General features: G+C 38.5%; 1 protein-coding gene across 9 annotated transcripts in view; it reads right to left on the reverse strand.

Annotated features, from left to right (window-relative positions):
* The window catches only part of nlgn1 (neuroligin 1), a 551,948-nt gene that overhangs the window by 464,627 nt on the left and 66,392 nt on the right, over positions 1–20,929 (reverse strand). The window contains exon 3 of one of the 9 annotated variants that reach the window (XM_060834145.1): positions 1,968–2,007. The exons of 7 other annotated variants lie outside the window; for them this stretch is intronic. In XM_060834145.1, coding sequence (XP_060690128.1) covers positions 1,968–2,007 — 40 coding nt within the window. Of the gene's footprint in view, positions 1–1,967; positions 2,008–11,855; positions 11,861–20,929 lie in introns of all 9 variants that reach the window. One more of the 9 variants, XM_060834152.1, reaches the window with a different exon arrangement.

Genomic DNA, 20,929 nt, shown 5'->3' on the forward strand with positions numbered 1-20,929 from the left:
TAGGTGGGAACTTAAGAGTCCTCTAATATCGACATATAATGGCAGCTCCTAGTATATTTAGTACATTCCACCAAAATCTGATATCTATAGTCACAGATTAGTTGAACTTTAATGGAGTAGACATCTTTCTATTGACATGTTCTACAGGATGCTGATAAGGCCCTCTCACAAAGCAGCATAGCACCCTGCAGCTGGGGGAATACCAGCAAGACTGCAAAATCCCACTACCTGCTTCCCTCATTTTGTTACGGGGTGATCCAGGCAAAAACGGCATCAGTAACATCCCAGATGTACTTATGGGTTCAGAATTTGGAGATGCCACTCAGGCTGTCAGTTGCTCCTTGAAATGAGCCACTGGTATAGTAATTCAGGGCAGTTATGAACTTGATGTCCAATTAGATTGGATGGTAACCCAATCATGCTTAGCACAAGTTCTGAAGAAGTATTGAGAAAAGGTCACTTGACCCAAAACATTAACTCTGAACTCTGAAACATCTTCACTCCACAGATGCTATCAGACCTGTTGGATCATTCCAACACTTTTTTTTGCCTCTGATTTACAGCAGTTGCAGTTCTTTCAGGTTTTCATTCTGAGCACAAGCCCTGCTCCAGCAGATTACACAATTCAGTGATGATGGCCCAAGACATCCTTAATCTGAATTTTCACTGTGTTTTTGAGTGCTGTAGAAAATGATAGTGAGGTATATGAATTCAGGGTCTGATCATTCTTTCTGCCTCCATTGGGGTCTTCACCTGCTGCTTCTCTTTCAGGAGGCTGTATGGCAGCCATTGGAGGGTATTATTCCTTCTGGGTGTTCTGACTATGTTGAAATTGCTTTTTCCTTTAATGTTGTCTTCATATTTGAAGCAAGGCCTCAAGGACTCCAACCTTGGCAATATTCATGTCAGATGCATGACTAGATGATCTGTGGGGAATGTCAGAAAGAGAACACCATTTCACTACAAGTACGCCTAAGCCTTCTCATCAATCACAATGAAGTGTCATGATACAACGTACCATGGGACACTTTGCAAGGAAGTCAATGACATGCCTTGATGAGGAGTCTGCGGTATGTAAATTTATCCAAACGTATGTTGTGCAACCAAAGTTTTCATGCTACATTGAAGGCATAGAATTCTAGCAGTTACTCAAAAAGAAACACCCTTACTTATCACAAATTATGCACTTAAATTGAGTCTGTGAATGTGGCAGCTTCAAAGCACTGTGTTTGAGTGATAGCTGTGGAATATATGTTACAGAAATACCGATACGAAACGCAAATAATGTTTTGAAGTTAATGCCTAATTACATTTTCCTAGCTGACAGGATAAAGAAGTAATTAGTGTGAACAATGTAGTAGTCATGATTGCTTAAGGCCTTTGTTTGTAATGTTCATTCTTGAAAAATAAATGGCCTGACAATGAAGTGCAAAGTGATGCCAATTGTATGGCATAACAGAATCAATGAATGCAAGTTTAATACCTCCTTTAACAAGGTTAGGTTGTCCCTCATGTTTTTTTCAGAGGGGTCGTAAACGCAGAGACTCCTACAGGTCTGGTTTTTATGGGTTTCAGAGCCAATTCGATTATAGCTAACAAGTACTGCCTCAGGAAAAAGGCTTTCCAGTTTAAAAAAAACACTTGTACAATGAAAGGGGACTGGCAAGTTCTCCCAGCTCAGCTTTTTCTGGTTTGGTTTGCTTTTAGCAGTCTGGCTGTTCAGAGCAAGCAGTCAGGCAGTTTTGAGGCTGCTGGTCAAAGAAACAGCTACATGGAAGGTATTCCATGCTAAGTTCCGCTGACATCTTTACTGTAAGACCTCTTTTTGAGTTATACCTAGAGACCCAACTGAGGCTACATTAACAAATTACTCATTTATCTTTTGCAAACACTGGTGTCTATCATACATTACAGCTTTCAATACACAAAAAATGGACTTGCATCTCCCCAGAGTTCTGACAGTTCACAAAACATTTCCCTTAACATATCCTCAAACTTCCTCAACAACTTAATGGATTGAACATAAGTAGTACTAAAGTCTGGGATCATCATTTGTTAAGCAGTCTTAAATCACAAAATACAAGAGATGTTAATTTAGACAATCAGCTCTGTGATATTTATTTATTTTAAGAATCGTCAATGAATTATTTAGCAACTTTGCTTTCAAACATATTTAAGTCACTTTCTCTTACTAGCCTTTGTAACAACACATTGTGGTCAAACCACATACTGTGCAAAGACATTTCAGGGAGTTTCCTCAACATGAAATTTTGAATAATGAAGACAATTAGTAAAACACTATCATAGACAAAGATTGAATGAGCTAACAGTGAGGATTTGCAGAGCATTTTAGACACCTGTGCAGGAACAATAATGTTGGTAGTTTTAGCAATTGCAAAACAAAGAATAAAAGGAAAGGTAAGTGATCAATTGGTAAAGGTTTGTTTTAACATATCAAGAGTTGCTACCTAGATTTGTATTTTTCGTGTCCAAGAAAGAAACATTGAATGAAACAGTCATGCAAAATTATATAGGGAAGATAACCATTGCAAACAGATGATATGTGCCCACAATATGGTTTAAATTAAGGTAGAATATGATGGTGAAGAGTCAAAGGTAAGGATACTGGATTAGTAAAAGCAAACTTCTGAAAGACATTGGGGAAGTTAGTTCAAATATGGAAACCACATATTTAATAAAGGCAGAGATCTTACAGATCCAAATTAAGCCTTCCCATCATCCAGCTTCATCAACACCACCAACTTAAATGTGCTCTTAAAGAGTTATCAAGAATGCTGGGATTTCACTTTTTGAGCAATGGACAATGAATTCTTAACAAATGAAGATTGTGAATAAATTCTGGATTAACACAAAGTCCAAATATTTCTTGGCAAGGTTCAACATATATTGAGATGAGTCAGATATTTATTGGAAAACAATTCAAAATGTTAAACCTGAGCATTGAGTTGATACCTCAAAAGCACATATAGGATGAAAAAAGCAAACAATCACATCAGCACACTAAGGATGCTCTTTTAAATTGGAGGATAGAGACCGGCCCTAAATATTCATGTAAGTATCTGTCAATGAACAAAGACATGCTGATTGAACTTCAAAAGGCTGATTTTCTGTGTTTCACATGGGCCTTTGGTGTATGTGCACAATACAGAGTAGGTAATATCATAAAATTTGACTGTGAGAAATTATATTACTATGCAAATAGGCTAACAACATGCAAACATGGTTGTACAAACTAAATGAATGATCTAAGGAACAGTAAATTGCTTTTCTGTACATCAATATAAATTAGTCCATACTTCATTATTAAATATGAAATATACAAATAGATAGCCATTATCAAAATTGAAAAAAGATAACCGGTTTGTATGTGATCATCACTATTTAGTAAAACAAGTTCTTGAGCTCTATCAACTCTTCTTCATAATTTATTTTCCCAGAAATTTTGAACTACTTTTGAATGGTGGAATTGCAAAAACCTCTAATTGTATAAATCAATGGTAAGAGTAAATTAAAAGTTCTAAAAGCTTAGTTTAATTTATGATTGGATTAACAAATTCAACTTTGTACGCTTTTCATCTCATTGGTACTAAATAGTTATGAGCTTTATAAAAGAATAGAGAAACTGGCCATTGTACACTTAATAGATTTACATAACACCAGCAAGTCAAAATAAGCTAAATCTCCATATTGTGTGGACTTTTCTTTCCCAAAAACTCAGTTTCCTATCCATTTCTACTCGTTATTTGGTCATTTTTCTCCCTTGTTTATCTGAAGTATTCCTGAAAAATTATCAATTTGAAACCAGAATACACCAGGAATACTTAACTGGATGGTAATATCTGAAAGAGAACACTAGCACACTAAATGGTCTGTGATTTTTCATCAGAACTTGAAGTATTAACACTGCTTCTCTATTCACAGATCCTGCCGGACCTGATTATTTTGTATTTTTTGTTTCAGATTTCCTGAAGCAAAATGTTTTGCTTTTGTACCTGTGATTTTAAATGTTTTGAACAATTTCATTTATTTAATTCTTGGAATAATGTAATACATTATCACAGGGTATATGCAGTCACGTGCAGACATTTTGTACACTGTCATGATAAAGTTAGAATTCCATATTAATCACAGATTTAAATAAGTTCTGAAACAAGTAAATGAGCAAACAGTTACAGATCAAAATAATTTATCCCCAGACCAGGGATTTCATTCTTGGAACATTTAACCTAGCAGCAGGAAATTGCAGTTTGAATCCAGACATCAATGAGAATCACATTCAAAGTGTCTGCGAAGTTGGGGAAAGGATACTAAGTCTACCAATAAGCTTGAGGAAGGAGGAAAAAAACGTTCTTGCAATGCAGAATATTCTATACTGCCAGCTTGCTTAAGTACTCCTTCCTATAGATGAAGGCCATTCAACCTGTCAGGACTGCCCTGCCTTTCATTCAGATCAAGGTGACTCATCTAACATAATGGCAGTTTCCTGCAGCATCAATTTTTAGACTGAATGTGCTCAATAATTCAGCTTCCAGAGGCTTCTGGGGTAGAAAATGCCAAAAGATCATCACCCTGTTAGTAAAGATATTTCTCTAGTTCTCAGTCTTAAAATGATGTACTCCCCATTTTGAGATTATATTCCCTGGTTATAGATTTACCAACCAGCGGAAACATCCTAGCTCCCTCTATCTGCTATACCCCGAAAGAATTTTGTAAGTTCCAATGAGATCCTCTCTCATTCTTCATAACTCTACTACAGGTCGAGTTTCTTCAATCTCTCCTCAAGGAAATCCCATCACCCAAAAGACTACTCAGGTGAAGGTCATGTTGCAATCCTTGTATGGCAAGTATATCCTCACAGAGATAAGTGATAATGTAACACTTTCTTTGAAAATGAAGTAGTTCAATTTGAAGACAAGGTGCTAATTTTGAACAAAACAAAAATTTTAGATGTGAGGGACAAATTGACTGAGAGGATTGCAATAAGTAGTAGCACAATACATTGTTCATTAAAGACGATCCGTTGCCAATTGCAGTTTACAACAAACGTACCTTCTTTAAAAGGTACAAACACCTAAAACAATTAGTCAATCATGGGGAACAAAAATGTTAAGGATTATAAAAAAAAGCCCATAAAGGTCTAGCAATAGCAATAAACCTGGGGATTGGAGGACTTTAGAATATAGCATAGAAGGACTCAGGAGGTGATAAAGAAAGGGTGAACGGAATGTGGATGCAACTACAAAAAAAGATAGTAAAAGCCTCCACATCTGCATAAAAAGGAAACATTTGTTAAAGACAAATAAAAGGTCCATAAAAGCAAAGTCAGGAAATTTAAAATGGGGATTAGGGAAGCTGAATGATCATTTTATTGCTGTCTTTAATGATAAATTTAATCTCCTAGAATTCACCACAATCCAACAGATTAAGGAGAATGAGAAATTAAAGGAAACTAGTATTCATAACTAAAGTTTGATAAGTAATAGCTGACAAGTCTCTGGTCCCTGATATTTTAATTCCTAGAGTGTTGGAAGAGGTAACTATGGAAATTGTGAATGCATCATCTTGAAAGGTTCTACAGATTCTGGCATGGTTCTTGCAGATTCAAAGATGGCAAATATTATCCCATTATTTAAGAAGGGAGAGAGAAAGAAAATGGGAACTATACACCTTCTGTCATATTGAGAGGAAATGCTAAGTTTTATTATCAAGAATGGTCTAAATGGACACATGAATAGAGTCATAGAGATGTACAGCATGGAAATAGACCCATCGGTCCAACTCGTCCATGCCGACCAGATATCCCAACTTAATCTAGTCCCACCTGCCAGCACCCGGCCCATATCGTTCCAAACCCTTCCTATTCGTATACCCATCCAAATGCCTCTTAAATGTTGCAATTGTACCAGTCTCCAGCACGTCCACTGGCAGCTCATTCCATACAAGTACCACCCTGTGTGTGAAAAACTTGCCCCTTAGGTCTCTTTTATATCTTTCCCCTCTCACCCTAAACCTATGCCCTCGACTTCTGGACTCCCCCACCCCCAGGGAAAAGACTTTGTTTATTTATCGTATCCATGCCCCTCATAATTTTGTAAACTTCTATAAGGTCACCCCTCAGCCTCTGACACTCCAGGGAAAACAGCCCCAGCCTGTTCAGCCTCTCCCTATAGCTCAAATCCTTCAATCCTGGCAACATCTTTGTAAATCTTATCTGAACCCTTTCAAATTTCCAGAATTGCACACAATGTTCCAACAGTGGCCTGAGGTATCCTCTTCGCTGTCCACTAAACCTCCAATTTTGGTTTCATTTGCAAACTTACTAACTGTACCTCCTATGCTCACATCCAAATCATTTACATAAATGACAAAAAGTGGAGGACCCAGCTTGATCCTTGTGGCACTTCACTGGTCACAGGCGTCCAGTCTGAAAAACAACCCTCCACTACCACCCTTTGTCTTCTACCTTTGAGCCAGTTCTGTATCCAAATGGATAGTTTTCCCTGTATTCCATGAGATCTAACCTTGTTAATCAGTCTCCCATGGGGGACCTCGTCAAACGCCTTACTGAAGTCCATATAGATCACACCTACCTTTCTAATGACCTAACTGGATATTAGTCATGTTAGTGAATGGGACACCATGTTTGATGAACTGGTTGGAGTTTTTTGAGGATGTTACGTACAGAATTGACAAAGGGCATCAGTTGACATAGCATACTTGCATTTTCAGAAAGCTTTTGATAAAAATGTCCATTTAATTTTGCTAATCAAAATGCAAACATGTCTGACAAAAGGAAATGTTTGATGCAAGAATTCAGGATTCTCCCTGTCAGTCAGAGGATAAACATCAATGGGTCATTTTTAAAATGGCAGGTTCCAACTAGTGTGGTACCTCAAGGATCAGTAAATGGACCCAATTGTTCAAAACAACCATTTGAATAAGGTGATTAAAAAACGTAATTTTTCCAAGTTTGCATTTGACAAAGAGTTAAATGAAGTGAGGCGCTGTGAAGAAAATGCAAAAGCAAATTCAAAGGGATTTGCACAGACCTAGTGAGTTGGCATGAATGTGGCAAATGGAATGGATTTCGGAAAACTGAGAGGTTTGTTATTTTGGTAGGAGGAACAGATGTGTAGAATCCCTCTTCAATAGTAAGAGATTACAAAGTGTAGCTTTCCAAGGAGACATGGTTGTACTTCGATAAATCACTGAAATGTAAAATATAGGCACAGCAAGTAATTAGGGATGATGTTAGCTTTTATTACTGGAGAATTTGAATACAGCAGTAGAGAAGTCTTGGTTCGACTGCCTTAGTTAGATTGCATTTGGAGGATCAGAAATATTTTCGACACTTTTCAGTCGGAAGACACTACTGCCATAAAGAGAATGCTATGAACAGAGTTGTTGTCTCTGGTTTGTTGCCCATGCCACGTGCTAGTGAGGCAACGAATAGGGAGAGAGAGGAGTTGAACACGTGGCTACAGGGATGGTGCAGGAGGAAGGGTTTTCGATTCTTGGATAATTGGGGCTCTTTCTGGGGTAGGTGGGACCTCTACAAGCAGGATGGTCTTCACCTGAACCAGAGGGGTACCAATATCCTGGGGGGGGGGAATTCACTAAGATTATTGGGGTGGGTTAAAAATAATCCAGTGGGGGATGGGAACCAAAATTGTAGTTCAAGTATAAAACTACAAAATCAAGTTTCAGGGACGCAAGATGGCACAAGCAAGCAAGAAGTTGGTTTGAAGTGTCTCTACTTCAACGCCAGGAGCATCCAGAATAAAGTGGGTGAACTTGCAGCATGGGTTGGTACCTGGGACTTTAACGTTGTGGCCATTTCGAAGATATGGATAGAGCAGGGACAGGAACGGTTGTTGCAGGTTCCAGGATTTAGATGTTTCAGTAAGAACAGAGAAGATGGTAAAAGAGGGGGAGGTGTGGCATTCTTGATCAAGGACAGTATTACAGTTGCAGAAAGGATGTTTGGGGACTTGTCAACTGAGGTAGCATGGGCTGAGGTTAGAAACAGGAAAGGAGAGGTCACCCTGTTGGGAGTTTTCTATAGGCCTCTGAATTGTTCCAGAGATGTAGAGGAAAGAATAGCAAAGATGATTCTTGATAGGAGTGAGAGAGACAGGGTAGTTGTCATGGAGGACTTTAACTTTCCAAATATTGACTGGGAACATTATATTACGAGTACGATAGATGGGTCAGTTTTTGTCCAGTGTGTGCAGGAGGGCTTCCTGACACGGTATGTAGACAGGCCAACAAGGAGCGAAGCCACATTAGATTTGGTACTGGGTAAGGAGCCTGGCCAGGTGTTAGACTTGGAAGTAGGTGAGCACTTTGGTGATAGCGATCACAATTCTGTTATGTTTAATTTAGTGATAGAAAGGGATAGGTGTATACCACTGGGCAAGAGCTACAGCTGGGGGAAAGGCAATTATGATGCAATTAGGCAAGATTTAGAAAGCATAGGATGGGGAAGGAAACTGCAGGGGATGGGCACATTAGAAATGTGGAGTTTATTCATGGAAAAGCTCCAGTGTGTCCTCGATAAGTATGTACCTGTCAGGCAAGGAGGAAGCTGTAGAGCACGGGAGCCATGGTTTACGAAGGAAGTGGAATCTCTGGTCAAGAGAAAGAAGGCGGCTTATGTTAGGATGAGATGTAAAGGCTCAGTTAGGGTGCTTGAGGGTTACAAGGTAGCCAGGAAAGACCTAAAGAGAGAACTCAGAAGAGCCAGGAAGAGACATGAGAAGTTATTGACGGATAGGATCAGGATAAACCCTAAAGCTTTCTATAGGTAGTTAAAGAATAAAAGAATGATGAGAGTAAGATTAGGGCCAATCAAGGATAGTAGTGGGAAGTTGTGTGTGGAGTCAGAGGAGATGGGGAAGCATTAAATGAATATTTTTCGACAGTATTCACTCTAGAAAAGGACAATGTTGTCGAGGAGAATACTGAGATACAGGTTACTAGACTAGGTGTGATTGAGGTTCACAAAGAAGAGGTATTAGAAATCCTGCAGAGTGTGAAAATAGATAAGTCCCCTGGGCCAGATGGGATTTATCCTAGGATCCTCTGGGAAGCCAGGGAGGAGATTGCCGAGCCTTTGGCATTGATCTTTAAATCATCATTGTCGACAGGAATAGTGCCAGAAAATTGGAGGATGGCAAATGTGGTTCCCTGTTCAAGAAGGGGAGTAGAGACAATCCTGGTAATTATAGACCAGTGAGCCTCACTTCAGTTGTTGGTAAAGTGTTCGAAAAGGTTATAAGAGAGAGGATTTATAACCATCTAGAAAAGAATAATTTGATTAGGGATAGTCAGCACGGTTTTGTGAAGGGTAGGTTGTGCCTCACAAACCTTATTGAGTTCTTTGAGAAGGTGATCACACAGGTAGAGGAGAGTAAACCGGTTGATGTGGTGTATATGGATTTCAGCAAGGCATTCGATAAGGTGCCCCACAGTAGGTTATTGTACAAAATGCTGAGGAATGGGATTGTGGGAAATATAGCAGTTTGGATCAGTAACTGGCTTGCTGAAAGAAGACAGAGGGTGGTGGTTGATGGGAAATGTTCATCCTGGAGTCCAGTTACCAGTGGTGTACCGCAAGGGTCGGTGTTGGGTCCACTGTTGTTCGTCATTTTTATAAATGACCTGGATAAGGGGTTAGAAGGGTGGGTTAGTAAATTTGCAGACAACACTAAGGTCGGTGGAGTTGTGGATAGTGACAAAGGATGTAGTAGGTTACAGAGAGACATAGATAAGCTGCAGAGCTGGGCTGAGGGGTGGCAAATGGAGGATAATGCAGACAAGTGTGAAGTGATTCACTTTGGTCAGAGTAACCAGAATGCAAAGTACAGGGCTAATGGTAAGATCCTTGGTAGTGTAGATGAGCAGAAAGATCTCAGTGTCCAGGTACACAGATCCTTGAAAGTTGCCACCCAGGTTGACAGGGTTGTTAAAAAGGCATACTGTGTTTTAGCTTTTATTAACAGAGGGATCGAGTTCTGGAACCATGAGGTTATGCTGCAGCTGTACAAAACTCTAGTGCGGCTGCACTGGAGTATTGTGTACAGTTCTGGTCCCCGCATTATAAGAAGGATGTGGAAGCTTTGGAAAGTGAGGAAAAGGCTGAGGGACTTGAGGCTGTTTTCGTTAGCGAGAAGAAGGTTGAGAGGTGACTTAATAGAGACATAGAAGGTAATCAGAGGGTTAGATAGGGTGGACAGGGAGAACCTTTTTCCAAGTATGGTGACGGTGAGCACAAGGGGGCATAGCTTTAAATTGAGGGGTGATAGATATAGGACAGATGTCAGAGCTAGTTTATTTACTCAGAGAGTAGTAAGGTTATGGAATGCTTTGCCTGCAACGGTAGTAGATTCACCAACTTTAAGTGCATTTAAGTCATCATTGGACGAGCATATGGACATACATGGAATAGTGTAGGTTAGATGGGCTTCAGATTGGTATGACAGGTCAGCGCAACATCGAGAGCCGAAGGGCCTGTACTGCACTATAATGTTCTATGTTCTATAGATTTGTCCCCAGGATCATGAGACTATCCAATGAAGGGTGATTGAAGAAATTAGGCTTGTTTTCTCTTGAATATCAAGAGTGATCTCTTTGAAACCACAATATGCTTTAAACAGATAGACAAAGTAGAGGTCTCTCCTGGTTGGGAAGTCTAAACTAGGAGATACAATCTTAAGATAAAGGGAAAGCCAGTTGGGACTGAAACAAGGTAACATTTTATTATTCAGGGAATTTTGAATCTTTGAAAATCTCTAACACAGAGGACTATGATAGCTCAATTATTTGTTTTATTTAGAAATCAACAGATTTCTAAATATCAATAGTGTAAAGAGATCTGTGAATATTGTGGGAAGAACACATTTGGGCAGATTCTCTGCTGGCCAAGCCCTCATTAAGTCAGTGTGGATGTGGGTTGCAGAATCCTCGTCATAGCATACTTCAAGGGAATTGTGCAAACCCAGTTTCCCTTCTCCCACTACCAATTATCACGTCAGTGTTGTCAGAATGGACCCGACCACACCGACACAGACCAGACCATCCATCCTCTCCAACCCTTCTCCAAACATTCGTCACCCTGTCCAACCTGACCTTCCACAACCCATTCCCCACTGGAACAATCTGACCACCCTTCCCTGCCAGATATAACCTAATCCCTTGTCACCATACCTAACCACCTTGCCCCCACCCCTCCGAAACCCTGCTGCCAGAACTGAATGATCCAGACCCCATATCTGCTTGATCAGCTTTCTCCCACACATCCCATCCTAACCACTGCATCTCATACCCACTCTCCGTTGCACCCTACTCATCCTGAGCTGGCACCCTAATTACCTGGCACCTTACCCCTACCTATTTGTGAACCCATCCCCCTAGCACTCTAACACCACACTTACCTTATTGTTATTTTCTAATCAACCTGTTTAGAGATGTTATTAAACACGTCCGGAGCAGATGGGACTTGAACCAGGCCAAATTGATTTCTGTGAAAAGAAGGGTTTGTTTGTCTTTCACACAGCCTAACTACTGTGGGAAGAACTTTCAGAATAGAAATATGGTTCCCCATTTCTGAGGGAGCACTGAGGGGAATCACCTCTCAGAGATGTTCAGCTGCCTTCTTTCATATAAAAAAAAGAAGTGTGGGACTGGTTACCTTCACTAGATTGGCAAAGCTTGGAAAATCTGACCCATTGAAAAAAGTGGTCAATAGGCTGAATGGAAACAGAAACAGGAGTAGCCAATGTTAAGACTAAAACTATGCTTCAACTGCCGTCTCACCAATTACAGCAAAACACCTTCACTTCTGTAACTAAACTTTCTTGCAATGTAAGCCAACGTACTATCTGCCTATCTTATTGATTGTTGCACTTGCATGCTGACTTTTAGTGACTCATGAACAAGGCCACCCAGCCACTCCCAGCCAAGGTTGCCAAACCACTCACAATTAGAGATGCACTTTGGTGAAAAAACAGAATATAACTTCACACTTATTTGCATTAAATTCTATCATGTTTTTGCCCATTCATTTGGCTTGTCCAAGTCAGAATGATGCCTCTTTGTTTCCTCTTCACAATTTATATTCATTCCCAGTTTTTGGCACTGGCACATTTGGAAATATTACAATTGGTCCCTACAGCCAAATCATTTACAGAGATTGTGAACTTGCAATTTTTGCACTTGCAGTGCCTCACTAGTAACTGACTGCCTTTCAGAAAATGATCCGTTTATTCCCATTCCCTAGTTTTTGGCCATTAACCAAGTTGGAATCCATACGAGTATATTATCCCCAACTCCACGAACTCTGATTTTATTTTGAATTAGAATCCCTACAGTGTGGAAACAGGCCATTTGGCCCAACAAGTCCACATTGACCCTACCATGCAATCAGTGTGAGACTTTGTTAAAATACTTCTAAAAATTCAAAGGCATTGCGGCCGCTGATTTTCCTTTGTTGAAGCTACAATCAATAACCTCAAAAAGCTCCACGAAAGGTTTAGTCTAACATCATTTCTGCTTCATATATCCATGTTGAACATATCATTACTTTTGAAATGTCCAGTTATCATAACCTTTATAGTAGATAATAAGATTTTCCCTTCTACTTACGTTAAACTAACAGTATTCTGCAGCTTTTCTTAAACAGTGGTGTTACATTTAATACTTTCCAGTCCGCAGGATTTTGAAAGTCAACCATCAATATCTTTACTATTACTACAATCACTTACTCCAAAACTTGGAGGAAGCGCATCAGCTCCAGGAGTTTTATCAATCAAGCATACCTTAATTAATACCATTTCTTTCAGTTTCACAAGTCCCTTGGTTGCACTGTACTTCTGGAAGATTTTTCCTACCTTCCTCCACAAAGTGACTTCAATTTCTCAGTCATTTCCCTGTTCTCCACTGTAATTTCTTTGGTCTCCACCTACAAATTCCCACATAGTAAAACTTAATCTTTTCCGTTTTACCTATCTTAAGCTTTTGCAGGCTATATTTCTATTCCTTGCTAGCTTTCTTTTGTATTATTTTTCCACTTCATCAGTTCCTTGGTCTGCCTTTACTGGGTTCTTAATTGCTCTTACTACACAGGCTTGACACTTGTTAGCCACAGATGATTTACCTTTGCCACCGGATGTTTGTACCTTGGAAGCATGTTATAAACCATGTAAAACTTCTTTAAATACTCGCCATTGCCAGTCTACTGTCAAATCTTTCAGTATTTTCCCACATACCATAGTCAACTTGCCCCTCATACCTTGAGAGTTTCTTTTTTTTTCAGATTTAGGATTCTGATTTTCAGAATGAAGTATATCCTATTCAAACTAATAATGAAATTCGGTCATCTATTTCCCAAAGGCTAGTTTGCAGCAGAGTTATTAAATTAGCCTTTTCTTATTCTGTAACACTTAAGATAAACTAGTTAGATTCTTAACGGATTCCTGCTCCAGAAACCTATCTTATACACACTCCAGGAATTCACTCTTCATAGAATTAATGCTGATCAGGTTCACCCAGTCGATATGTAAATTGAAATCATTCACTATTACCACATTACATGCATCTTTAGTTTCCTGATCATTACTGTTTGGCGGCCTATAAACAACTTAAAGCTGAAAATGTGTTGCTGGAAATGCGCAACATCCAAGGAATGGAGATTCGACGTTTCGGGCATAAGCCCTTCTTCGGGAATGAGGAAAGTGGGTCCAGCAGGCTAAGATGCTGTGCTTTTCCAGCAACACATTTTCAGCTCTGATCTCCAGCATCTGCAGACCTCACTTTCTCCTATAAACAACTTAAACCAATGTATACTGTCCTTTGCTGTTTCTTAGCTGCATTTAAACCAATTCCACAACTTTATCCTTCAGTCTAGGTTTCTCTCACACACTAATGCATTGATCTTATTAGGAATACGAATTCATTAGGAATGTTACCCCATCTCTTTTTTTTCCCTTTTTGATGATTGTTACATTCCCAGCTAGACAAGTCAGATATAAAACTGAAACCTGGCTTGATAGATCACATTTTAATGTGTTTTCCAGCCATAGAATCATACAGCATGGAAAAAGACCCTTCGGTCCAATTTGTCCATGCCGATAAAATTTCCCAAACTAAACTAATCCAATTTGCTTGCACTTGGCCCATATGCCTCTAAACCTTAATGTAACTGTCCAAATGTCTTTTAAATGTTGTAACTGTACCTGCACCTCCCACTTCATTCAGATGTTTAGAGCATGGTTGGTTGCTGGAACATAAACATGTGATGCCACATGTTTTATTGCCATAATAAAACCTAAGTTACTAAGAAAAGAAATGAAGTTGAAGTAGAGTAAGTCAAACAATGTATTAATAACACAAGTTCAAAAGATTTTAAGCACATAGTAAAAATATAATCCCAAAACATTTCTTTCTAATTTGAAAAGAAAAGCAAATTTTTTGCATTATGTCCAAAATACACCTTGTAGAGTACTCAAAAATAGAAATCATACAATACTCTCACCAAATCCTTATTTCTAACATCTCAATAGTTTTGTGACTATAATGTATAGAGTGGAACTATAGATAGCTTCATATTAGACACTTGAGATTAAATATTCAGTTCTATGTTCTACAGAGTTTTAGCTCAACACTTCTAGTCTGGGACTATCACTAATCTTCACTCCAAGGTAATCTTAGGTAACCACTATCACCTTCCTTTCTCTGGAGTGCTAGTCAATATAGTCATCTTCATGAAAGGCTTCAAAGGATTGCTCAAAACTTAGTAAGAATTATTTTTTCTGTTTTCTTTTCCTAAACTATGGATATTTTCTTTCAGCTAATACAAAAGTTCCAGGAATCTCCAAAACAAAACCCTGAAATGTCATTATTTATCTTGCTGGTTTGCAAAATAATCCAAAGTTAACAAAAATTGATTAATTCTGAAGCTAGGCCTCAAAAACACCTTTAAAAGAAGCCATCATTGTTACAGGAAGGTTTTCAAGCTAATGATTAAACTCCAACATACAGAATATACAGATTAATTTCAAAACAAAAACCTAAACTTACAATAAACAATTTTAAAAGTATAGAGAAACCACACAATTTACATCATACTATCCATCCTAAATGGCAAATATTATTGAACATTTAATTCTCTAACATGATTACTTTGTTTCTACATCTCTGTGATGGAAATTAAATTATACCCATTTAGAATCATAGAGATGCACAGCACGGAAACAGACCTTTCGGTCCGACTCGTTATGCTTTATTATACGATATTGTACACAGGCAGAGTGCCTTTAATTGTCTTTTTAATGTTGACAAAAAAATTCTGATTCATTCAGTAATATTCTGATTCTATTCAACACTAGTCTCCACTATCTACCTTCTATTTTAGCTTACTACCTGAAGGGTGATAAACATTGTTCATGCCTACAGAAGTACAGGAGTGCTAAATTGAGCCTATTTTCATTGAAGAAAGACAGTGTGATAAGGATTTCACTTTTCAAAGGAAGAAAGGATGGAAGAAAGTAAGAAGTTTGAAAATAAAATGTTATCTTGTTTACTTTTTGTATAGGTTTTTAGATTTAACTAAATACTTGTCACACATCATGGCAATTCATATGCCATGAGGACTGTAGTAACATTGAATGATGACTGTAACACCACTCTAAACAATATGTTGCATACTTCAGAAGTATAATCTATTTTGATGATCATTATCCTCTTCAAGTATATTAAAACAACATTCTCTGTCCTCACTGCCTTTCTCGTGAAATAGAAAAGTTACAAACTTTCAGAAATCATAGTGGTTTGCACTGTAGGAAATGACCCTAAATTATAGTTTACTTGGAAAAATAAGCAAAGTTTTAGCTAATAAAATAATCAAAGGCTTAATTATAGTAATCATGTATAATTTATACAAATTAGTAAAATTATGCATCCATAATCACTTCCTCTCAACTTTTATTTCTCATTCTAAATTCTTATTTCTACATTTATAAAGAAAATTGCCGATGTAAATAGACAGCATTTACATCCTGTTGCTAGTGTGGACACAGGACCACTAACAGTGGAAGGGTATAACTGCTGTGGGAAAAACGTACATAAGCAATTTACATTACAAAAATATAGATGTAGAAATATAACATGGAAATATTAAAAAGGAATTATTTCACAATTCTCTTCTGCATTAAATTTTGTTACCACTTTTCTGCCCACTTCACCATGTTGGAGGAGAAAGTGAGGTCTGCAGATGCTGGAGATCAGAGCTGAAAATGTGTTGCTGGAAAAGCACAGCAGGTCAGGCAGCATCCAAGGAACAGGAAATTCGACGTTTCGATTCCTGATGAAGGGCTTATGCCCGAAACGTCGAATTTCCTGTTCCTTGGATGCTGCCTAACCTGCTGTGCTTTTCCAGCAACACATTTTCAGCACTTCACCATGTTGCCAGGTTTTCTTCAAACTTTTCCAAACTCTTATGATTTGCAATAGTTCCAAATTGTGTAGTACCTCCAAACTTTGATAGTGAAATTTGAAATTCGACATCCAAGTCTAGGTTATTCTAATATATCCGGAATAACAGGTTTTTAATGCGGATTTCTGCAATGCTCAACTATAAACCTTCCTTTAGTCTGAAAATAACTTTAAATTTGTATCCACGTTGGTATTGTTCCTTTTATTTCACAGGCTCTAAAATTACATGAGTTTGTTGTGCGACACTTTATTAAAACCCTTTTGGAATGCAGTCAACTGTATTACCTCAAAAAACTATTTGCTCTTAATATATAATTAACATACAAGTTTGGGGTAGCACAGTTACTCCACTTTTAGCACTGCTGCCTCATAGCACCAGAGTCTTGGGTTCAATTCCACCTTCATGCAACTGCCTGTGTGGGTTCTCAACGGGTGCTCCAGTTTCCTCCTACACTTCAAAGATGTATAGGTTTCACAGATTGGCTGTGCTAAATTCTCCATAGTGTCCAGGATATGCAGGTTAAGTCGATTAGCCATGGGAAATGCAGGGTTAGGTAGAGAGTGGGTCTGCGAGGGATGCTCTTCGGAGAGTCACTGCAGACTCAATGGGCTAAATGGCCTGCTTCTGCAGTGTAGGGATTCTACAATGCTCTGACAGTACAGAATTTCACCTAGATTTTTACTTCTGATTAAATGACACTCAATGGGACAGAAAATCAGGAACTATGGATCCATTATATCCAAATAAATCAGTGCTCCAAGAAAGCTATCTGCCTTATCTTAAACATCCACATTGCAATCAGCCCTCACTTACCTTAATTTCAGATGGTGTATATTCTAAGAATTTATTTTTGGTATGAAAATTGTGATAAGACTAACAATGTTTACTATTGAAGTGTAAATTGGAAAACAACTTCAAGCAACTGTAGCAGTTAAACACAGGTAAGGATTAGTGCTGGGCCCTCTACTTTTTGTCATTACATTAATGATTTGGATGCGAGCATAAGAGGTACAGTTAGTAAGTTTGCAGATGACACCACAATTGGAGGTGTAGTGAACAGTGAAGAAGGTTACTTCAGATTACAACAGGATCTTGACCAACTGGGCTAATGGGCTGAGAAGTGGCAGGTGGAGTTTAATTCACATAAATGCGAGGTGCTGCATTTTGGGAAAGCAAATCTTAGCAGGACTTATGCACTTAATGGTAAGGTCCTAGGGAGTGTTGCTCAACAAAGAGACCTTGGAGTGCAGATTCATAGCTCCTTGAAAGTGGAGTCGCAGATAGATAGGATAGTGAAGAAGGCATTTGGTATGCTTTCTTTTATTAATCAGAGTACTGAGTAAAGGAGTTGGGAGGACAAGTTGCGGCTGTACAGGACATTGGTTAGGCCACTGTTGCAATAGTGCGTGCAATTGTGGTCTCATTCCGATTGGAAAGATGTTGTGAAACTTGAAAAGGTTCAGGAAAGATTTACAAAGATGTTGCCAGGGTTGGAGGATTTGAGCTATAGGGAGAGGCTGAACAGGCTGGGGCTGTTTTACCTGGAGCGTCAGAGGCTGAGGGGTGACCTTCTATAGGTTTACAAAATTATGAGGGGCACGGATAGGGCAAATAGACAAAGTCTTTTCCCTGGGGTCAGGGAGTCCAGAACTAGAGTGCATAGGTTTAGGGTGAGAGGGGAAAGATATAAAAGAGACCTAAGGGGCAACTTTTTCACTCAGAAGGTGGTACGAGTATGGAATGAACTGCCAGAGGAAGTGGTGGAGGCTGGTACATTTAAGAGGCATCTGGATGAGTATATGAATAGGAAGGGTTTAGAGGGATATGGGCCGGGTGCTGGCAAGTGGGACTAGATTGGGTTGAGATATCTGGTCGGCATGGACAGGTTGGACCAAAGGGTCTGTTTCCATGCTGTACATCTCTATGACTTTATAGTTGGCCTGCAGTGGTATAACAATGTCTTGCTGCAAGCATTGATATTGAAATGCACAAAATGCCATCAAATTGCTAGATTTGTGTGATATGTACACACTGAACTTGCCAGAAAATGGTAGGGTTTGTATGTTCTAATAAAGTAAATTTTAATGGCACATTAAGTCTTAATCATTACCAAGCAACCTCTCTGGCACTTAAAATTTACTTCACAAGTTTGAGACTTACTCCATGTTTTAATTATTGTTAAGATTTTAAACTATCCCTTTTATCTCGCTCTCTCTTTATTCCATCTTTTTTTCTCCCCATTTAATTCTCTGCTCATGATTTGTCATTGAAATTCTTGGATAAACAGCCAATCAAATTTTAAGGAAGTCACATTTTTTTTGATAACCGACATGTACACTATTGCTTCCACTCATTTATCAGATTCTATTGTACTCTTTAGCTGTTTACCAAGAATGAAAATGATCAATTTCTTAGTTAAACATATTCATCTAGGGATGAGTGAATTTAAATCACCTAAAACTATCATTCTGGCATACTGTTTGAATAGTTTTTCACTGAATGCTTGCTAACAACTTTGATGGGTGAAGATATTAATTACAGTTGAGTGTGGTTATTATTGTTTGCTTTTGTCATGCATGTAGACTGCATGCTAAATGCTAAAGATGTGTTTTTAAAGCTCAGAGGTCATCAGTGGCCATTTTATTTCAGGGATAAAAGAGAAGAGTATTGCCATCAGCCATCTGCCACAATATTTATTAAATGGATGCAATTTTCAGAACCTTCAATGGTCTTCAGTAAAGCTACATTAGACAGATATATTGCCAACTTGCTTACAATAGACAGGCACAGTTTACTAATCAACATCACATTGCATTCAACCATATCAATGCACACCAGGTAGGCTGTTGTCATTGCATTGTAAACATTGGGCCATTAGGTAGAAGCATGCAGCACTGATTTAACCATTTGGTCTGGGAACTAGAGCTGCTGAAGTTTAAAAAAAGCAATGAGTGTTAATGACCTGGAACTCACTATCTTCAAGTGTGATAGAAACAATGACATGGCTCTTAAATAAAAGGAAGTTGTAGATTAAGGATTGAATAGGGGAATGGGAGTAAGTGGATTTCCTCCAGGGAGAACTGGCACAGAATGGGTAACTGAAAAGCTTCCTTCTACACTATAAATTAATCTTATGATTCCAATAAAATTAGAAAAGTTACACAATATAATTTTTAAATTTACACATATCACAAAATATACCATTTGCAACTGTACATTTCAAACTTCATACAAGTTCAGTTGTGATCAAAATTTGAACTGACATATCCTGAGCCATACAGAGCCAGTGTCACTGGACTATAACCCGGAGCCCCAGAGAGATATTCTGGGGACTTTGGTTTAAATCCCACCGTGGCAAATAGTGATATTGCACTTCAGTGAAAATCTAAATTGAAATAACAGCTGGCCGAATGACTACCACTGGTGACTGTTGTCAAAATGCATCTGGTTCACTAATGTCCTTTAGGAAAGGAAATCTGACATCCTTATCTGTTTGATCTACATGTGAGTCCATTACCACAACAATGTGCTTGACTGTTAATTGCCCTATGAATTGGCTCTGAAAAACATTCAGTGCAAAGGCAACTAGGGATGGAAACAAATGCTGGCCTTGCCAGTAATGTTGACAATCTCTACAAGAATTAATTGCTGCTTCATTTGGAAAGTATATTTGGGACATTGGGATGGTAAGGAGACTGCAAGAGAAGATGCCATGTGTGCAGTATTCTGGGATTCAAGCGAATCCGCACATAACTGATTACATGACTGACATCAATAAGAGAGAACAAACCAATCTAAATTGAATGTGAAGAGAAATGCTTTGAACACTGCACCAAGTAACTGCATTTGAGAACCCATGTATTGATATAAATAAAGGAGCATTACAACACAGAGTTGAACAGGTTTACGTAATTGATGAAGAGGTTCAGGAACAGTGAATTCACAGACAACCATGATGTGAAATGATTTGGAGATGCTGGTGTTGGACTGGGGTATACAAAGTTAAAAGTCACACAACACCAGGTTATAGTCCAACAGGTTTAATTGGAAGCACACTAGCTTTTGGAGTGTCGCTCCTTCATCAGGTGATAGTGGAGGGCTCAATCCTAACACAAAGAATTTATAGCAAAAATTTACAGTGTGATGTAACTGAAATTATACATTGAAAAATTGAATGTCTGTTAAGTCTTTCATCTGTTTGAATACCATGATAGTTTCACTTCTTTCATGTGTAAATCACAAAACCTTTTTTTAAAAAAGTTGCATTCTCAGGTTAGCTGTTAACAATAGTGATAGCTAGACAATATGTTGAAGGTGTTAGCCCCCTGTGTTCTCTGTCTATGCCATGATGTTTAGATTGATTCTAATCTAAAAAGTGAGATAACAGAGTTTTACATGAATGCATGTAGTTTTTGA

This window comes from Hemiscyllium ocellatum, chromosome 13 (genome assembly GCF_020745735.1).
Source record: "Hemiscyllium ocellatum isolate sHemOce1 chromosome 13, sHemOce1.pat.X.cur, whole genome shotgun sequence".
Classification (NCBI taxonomy): Eukaryota; Metazoa; Chordata; class Chondrichthyes; order Orectolobiformes; family Hemiscylliidae; genus Hemiscyllium; species Hemiscyllium ocellatum.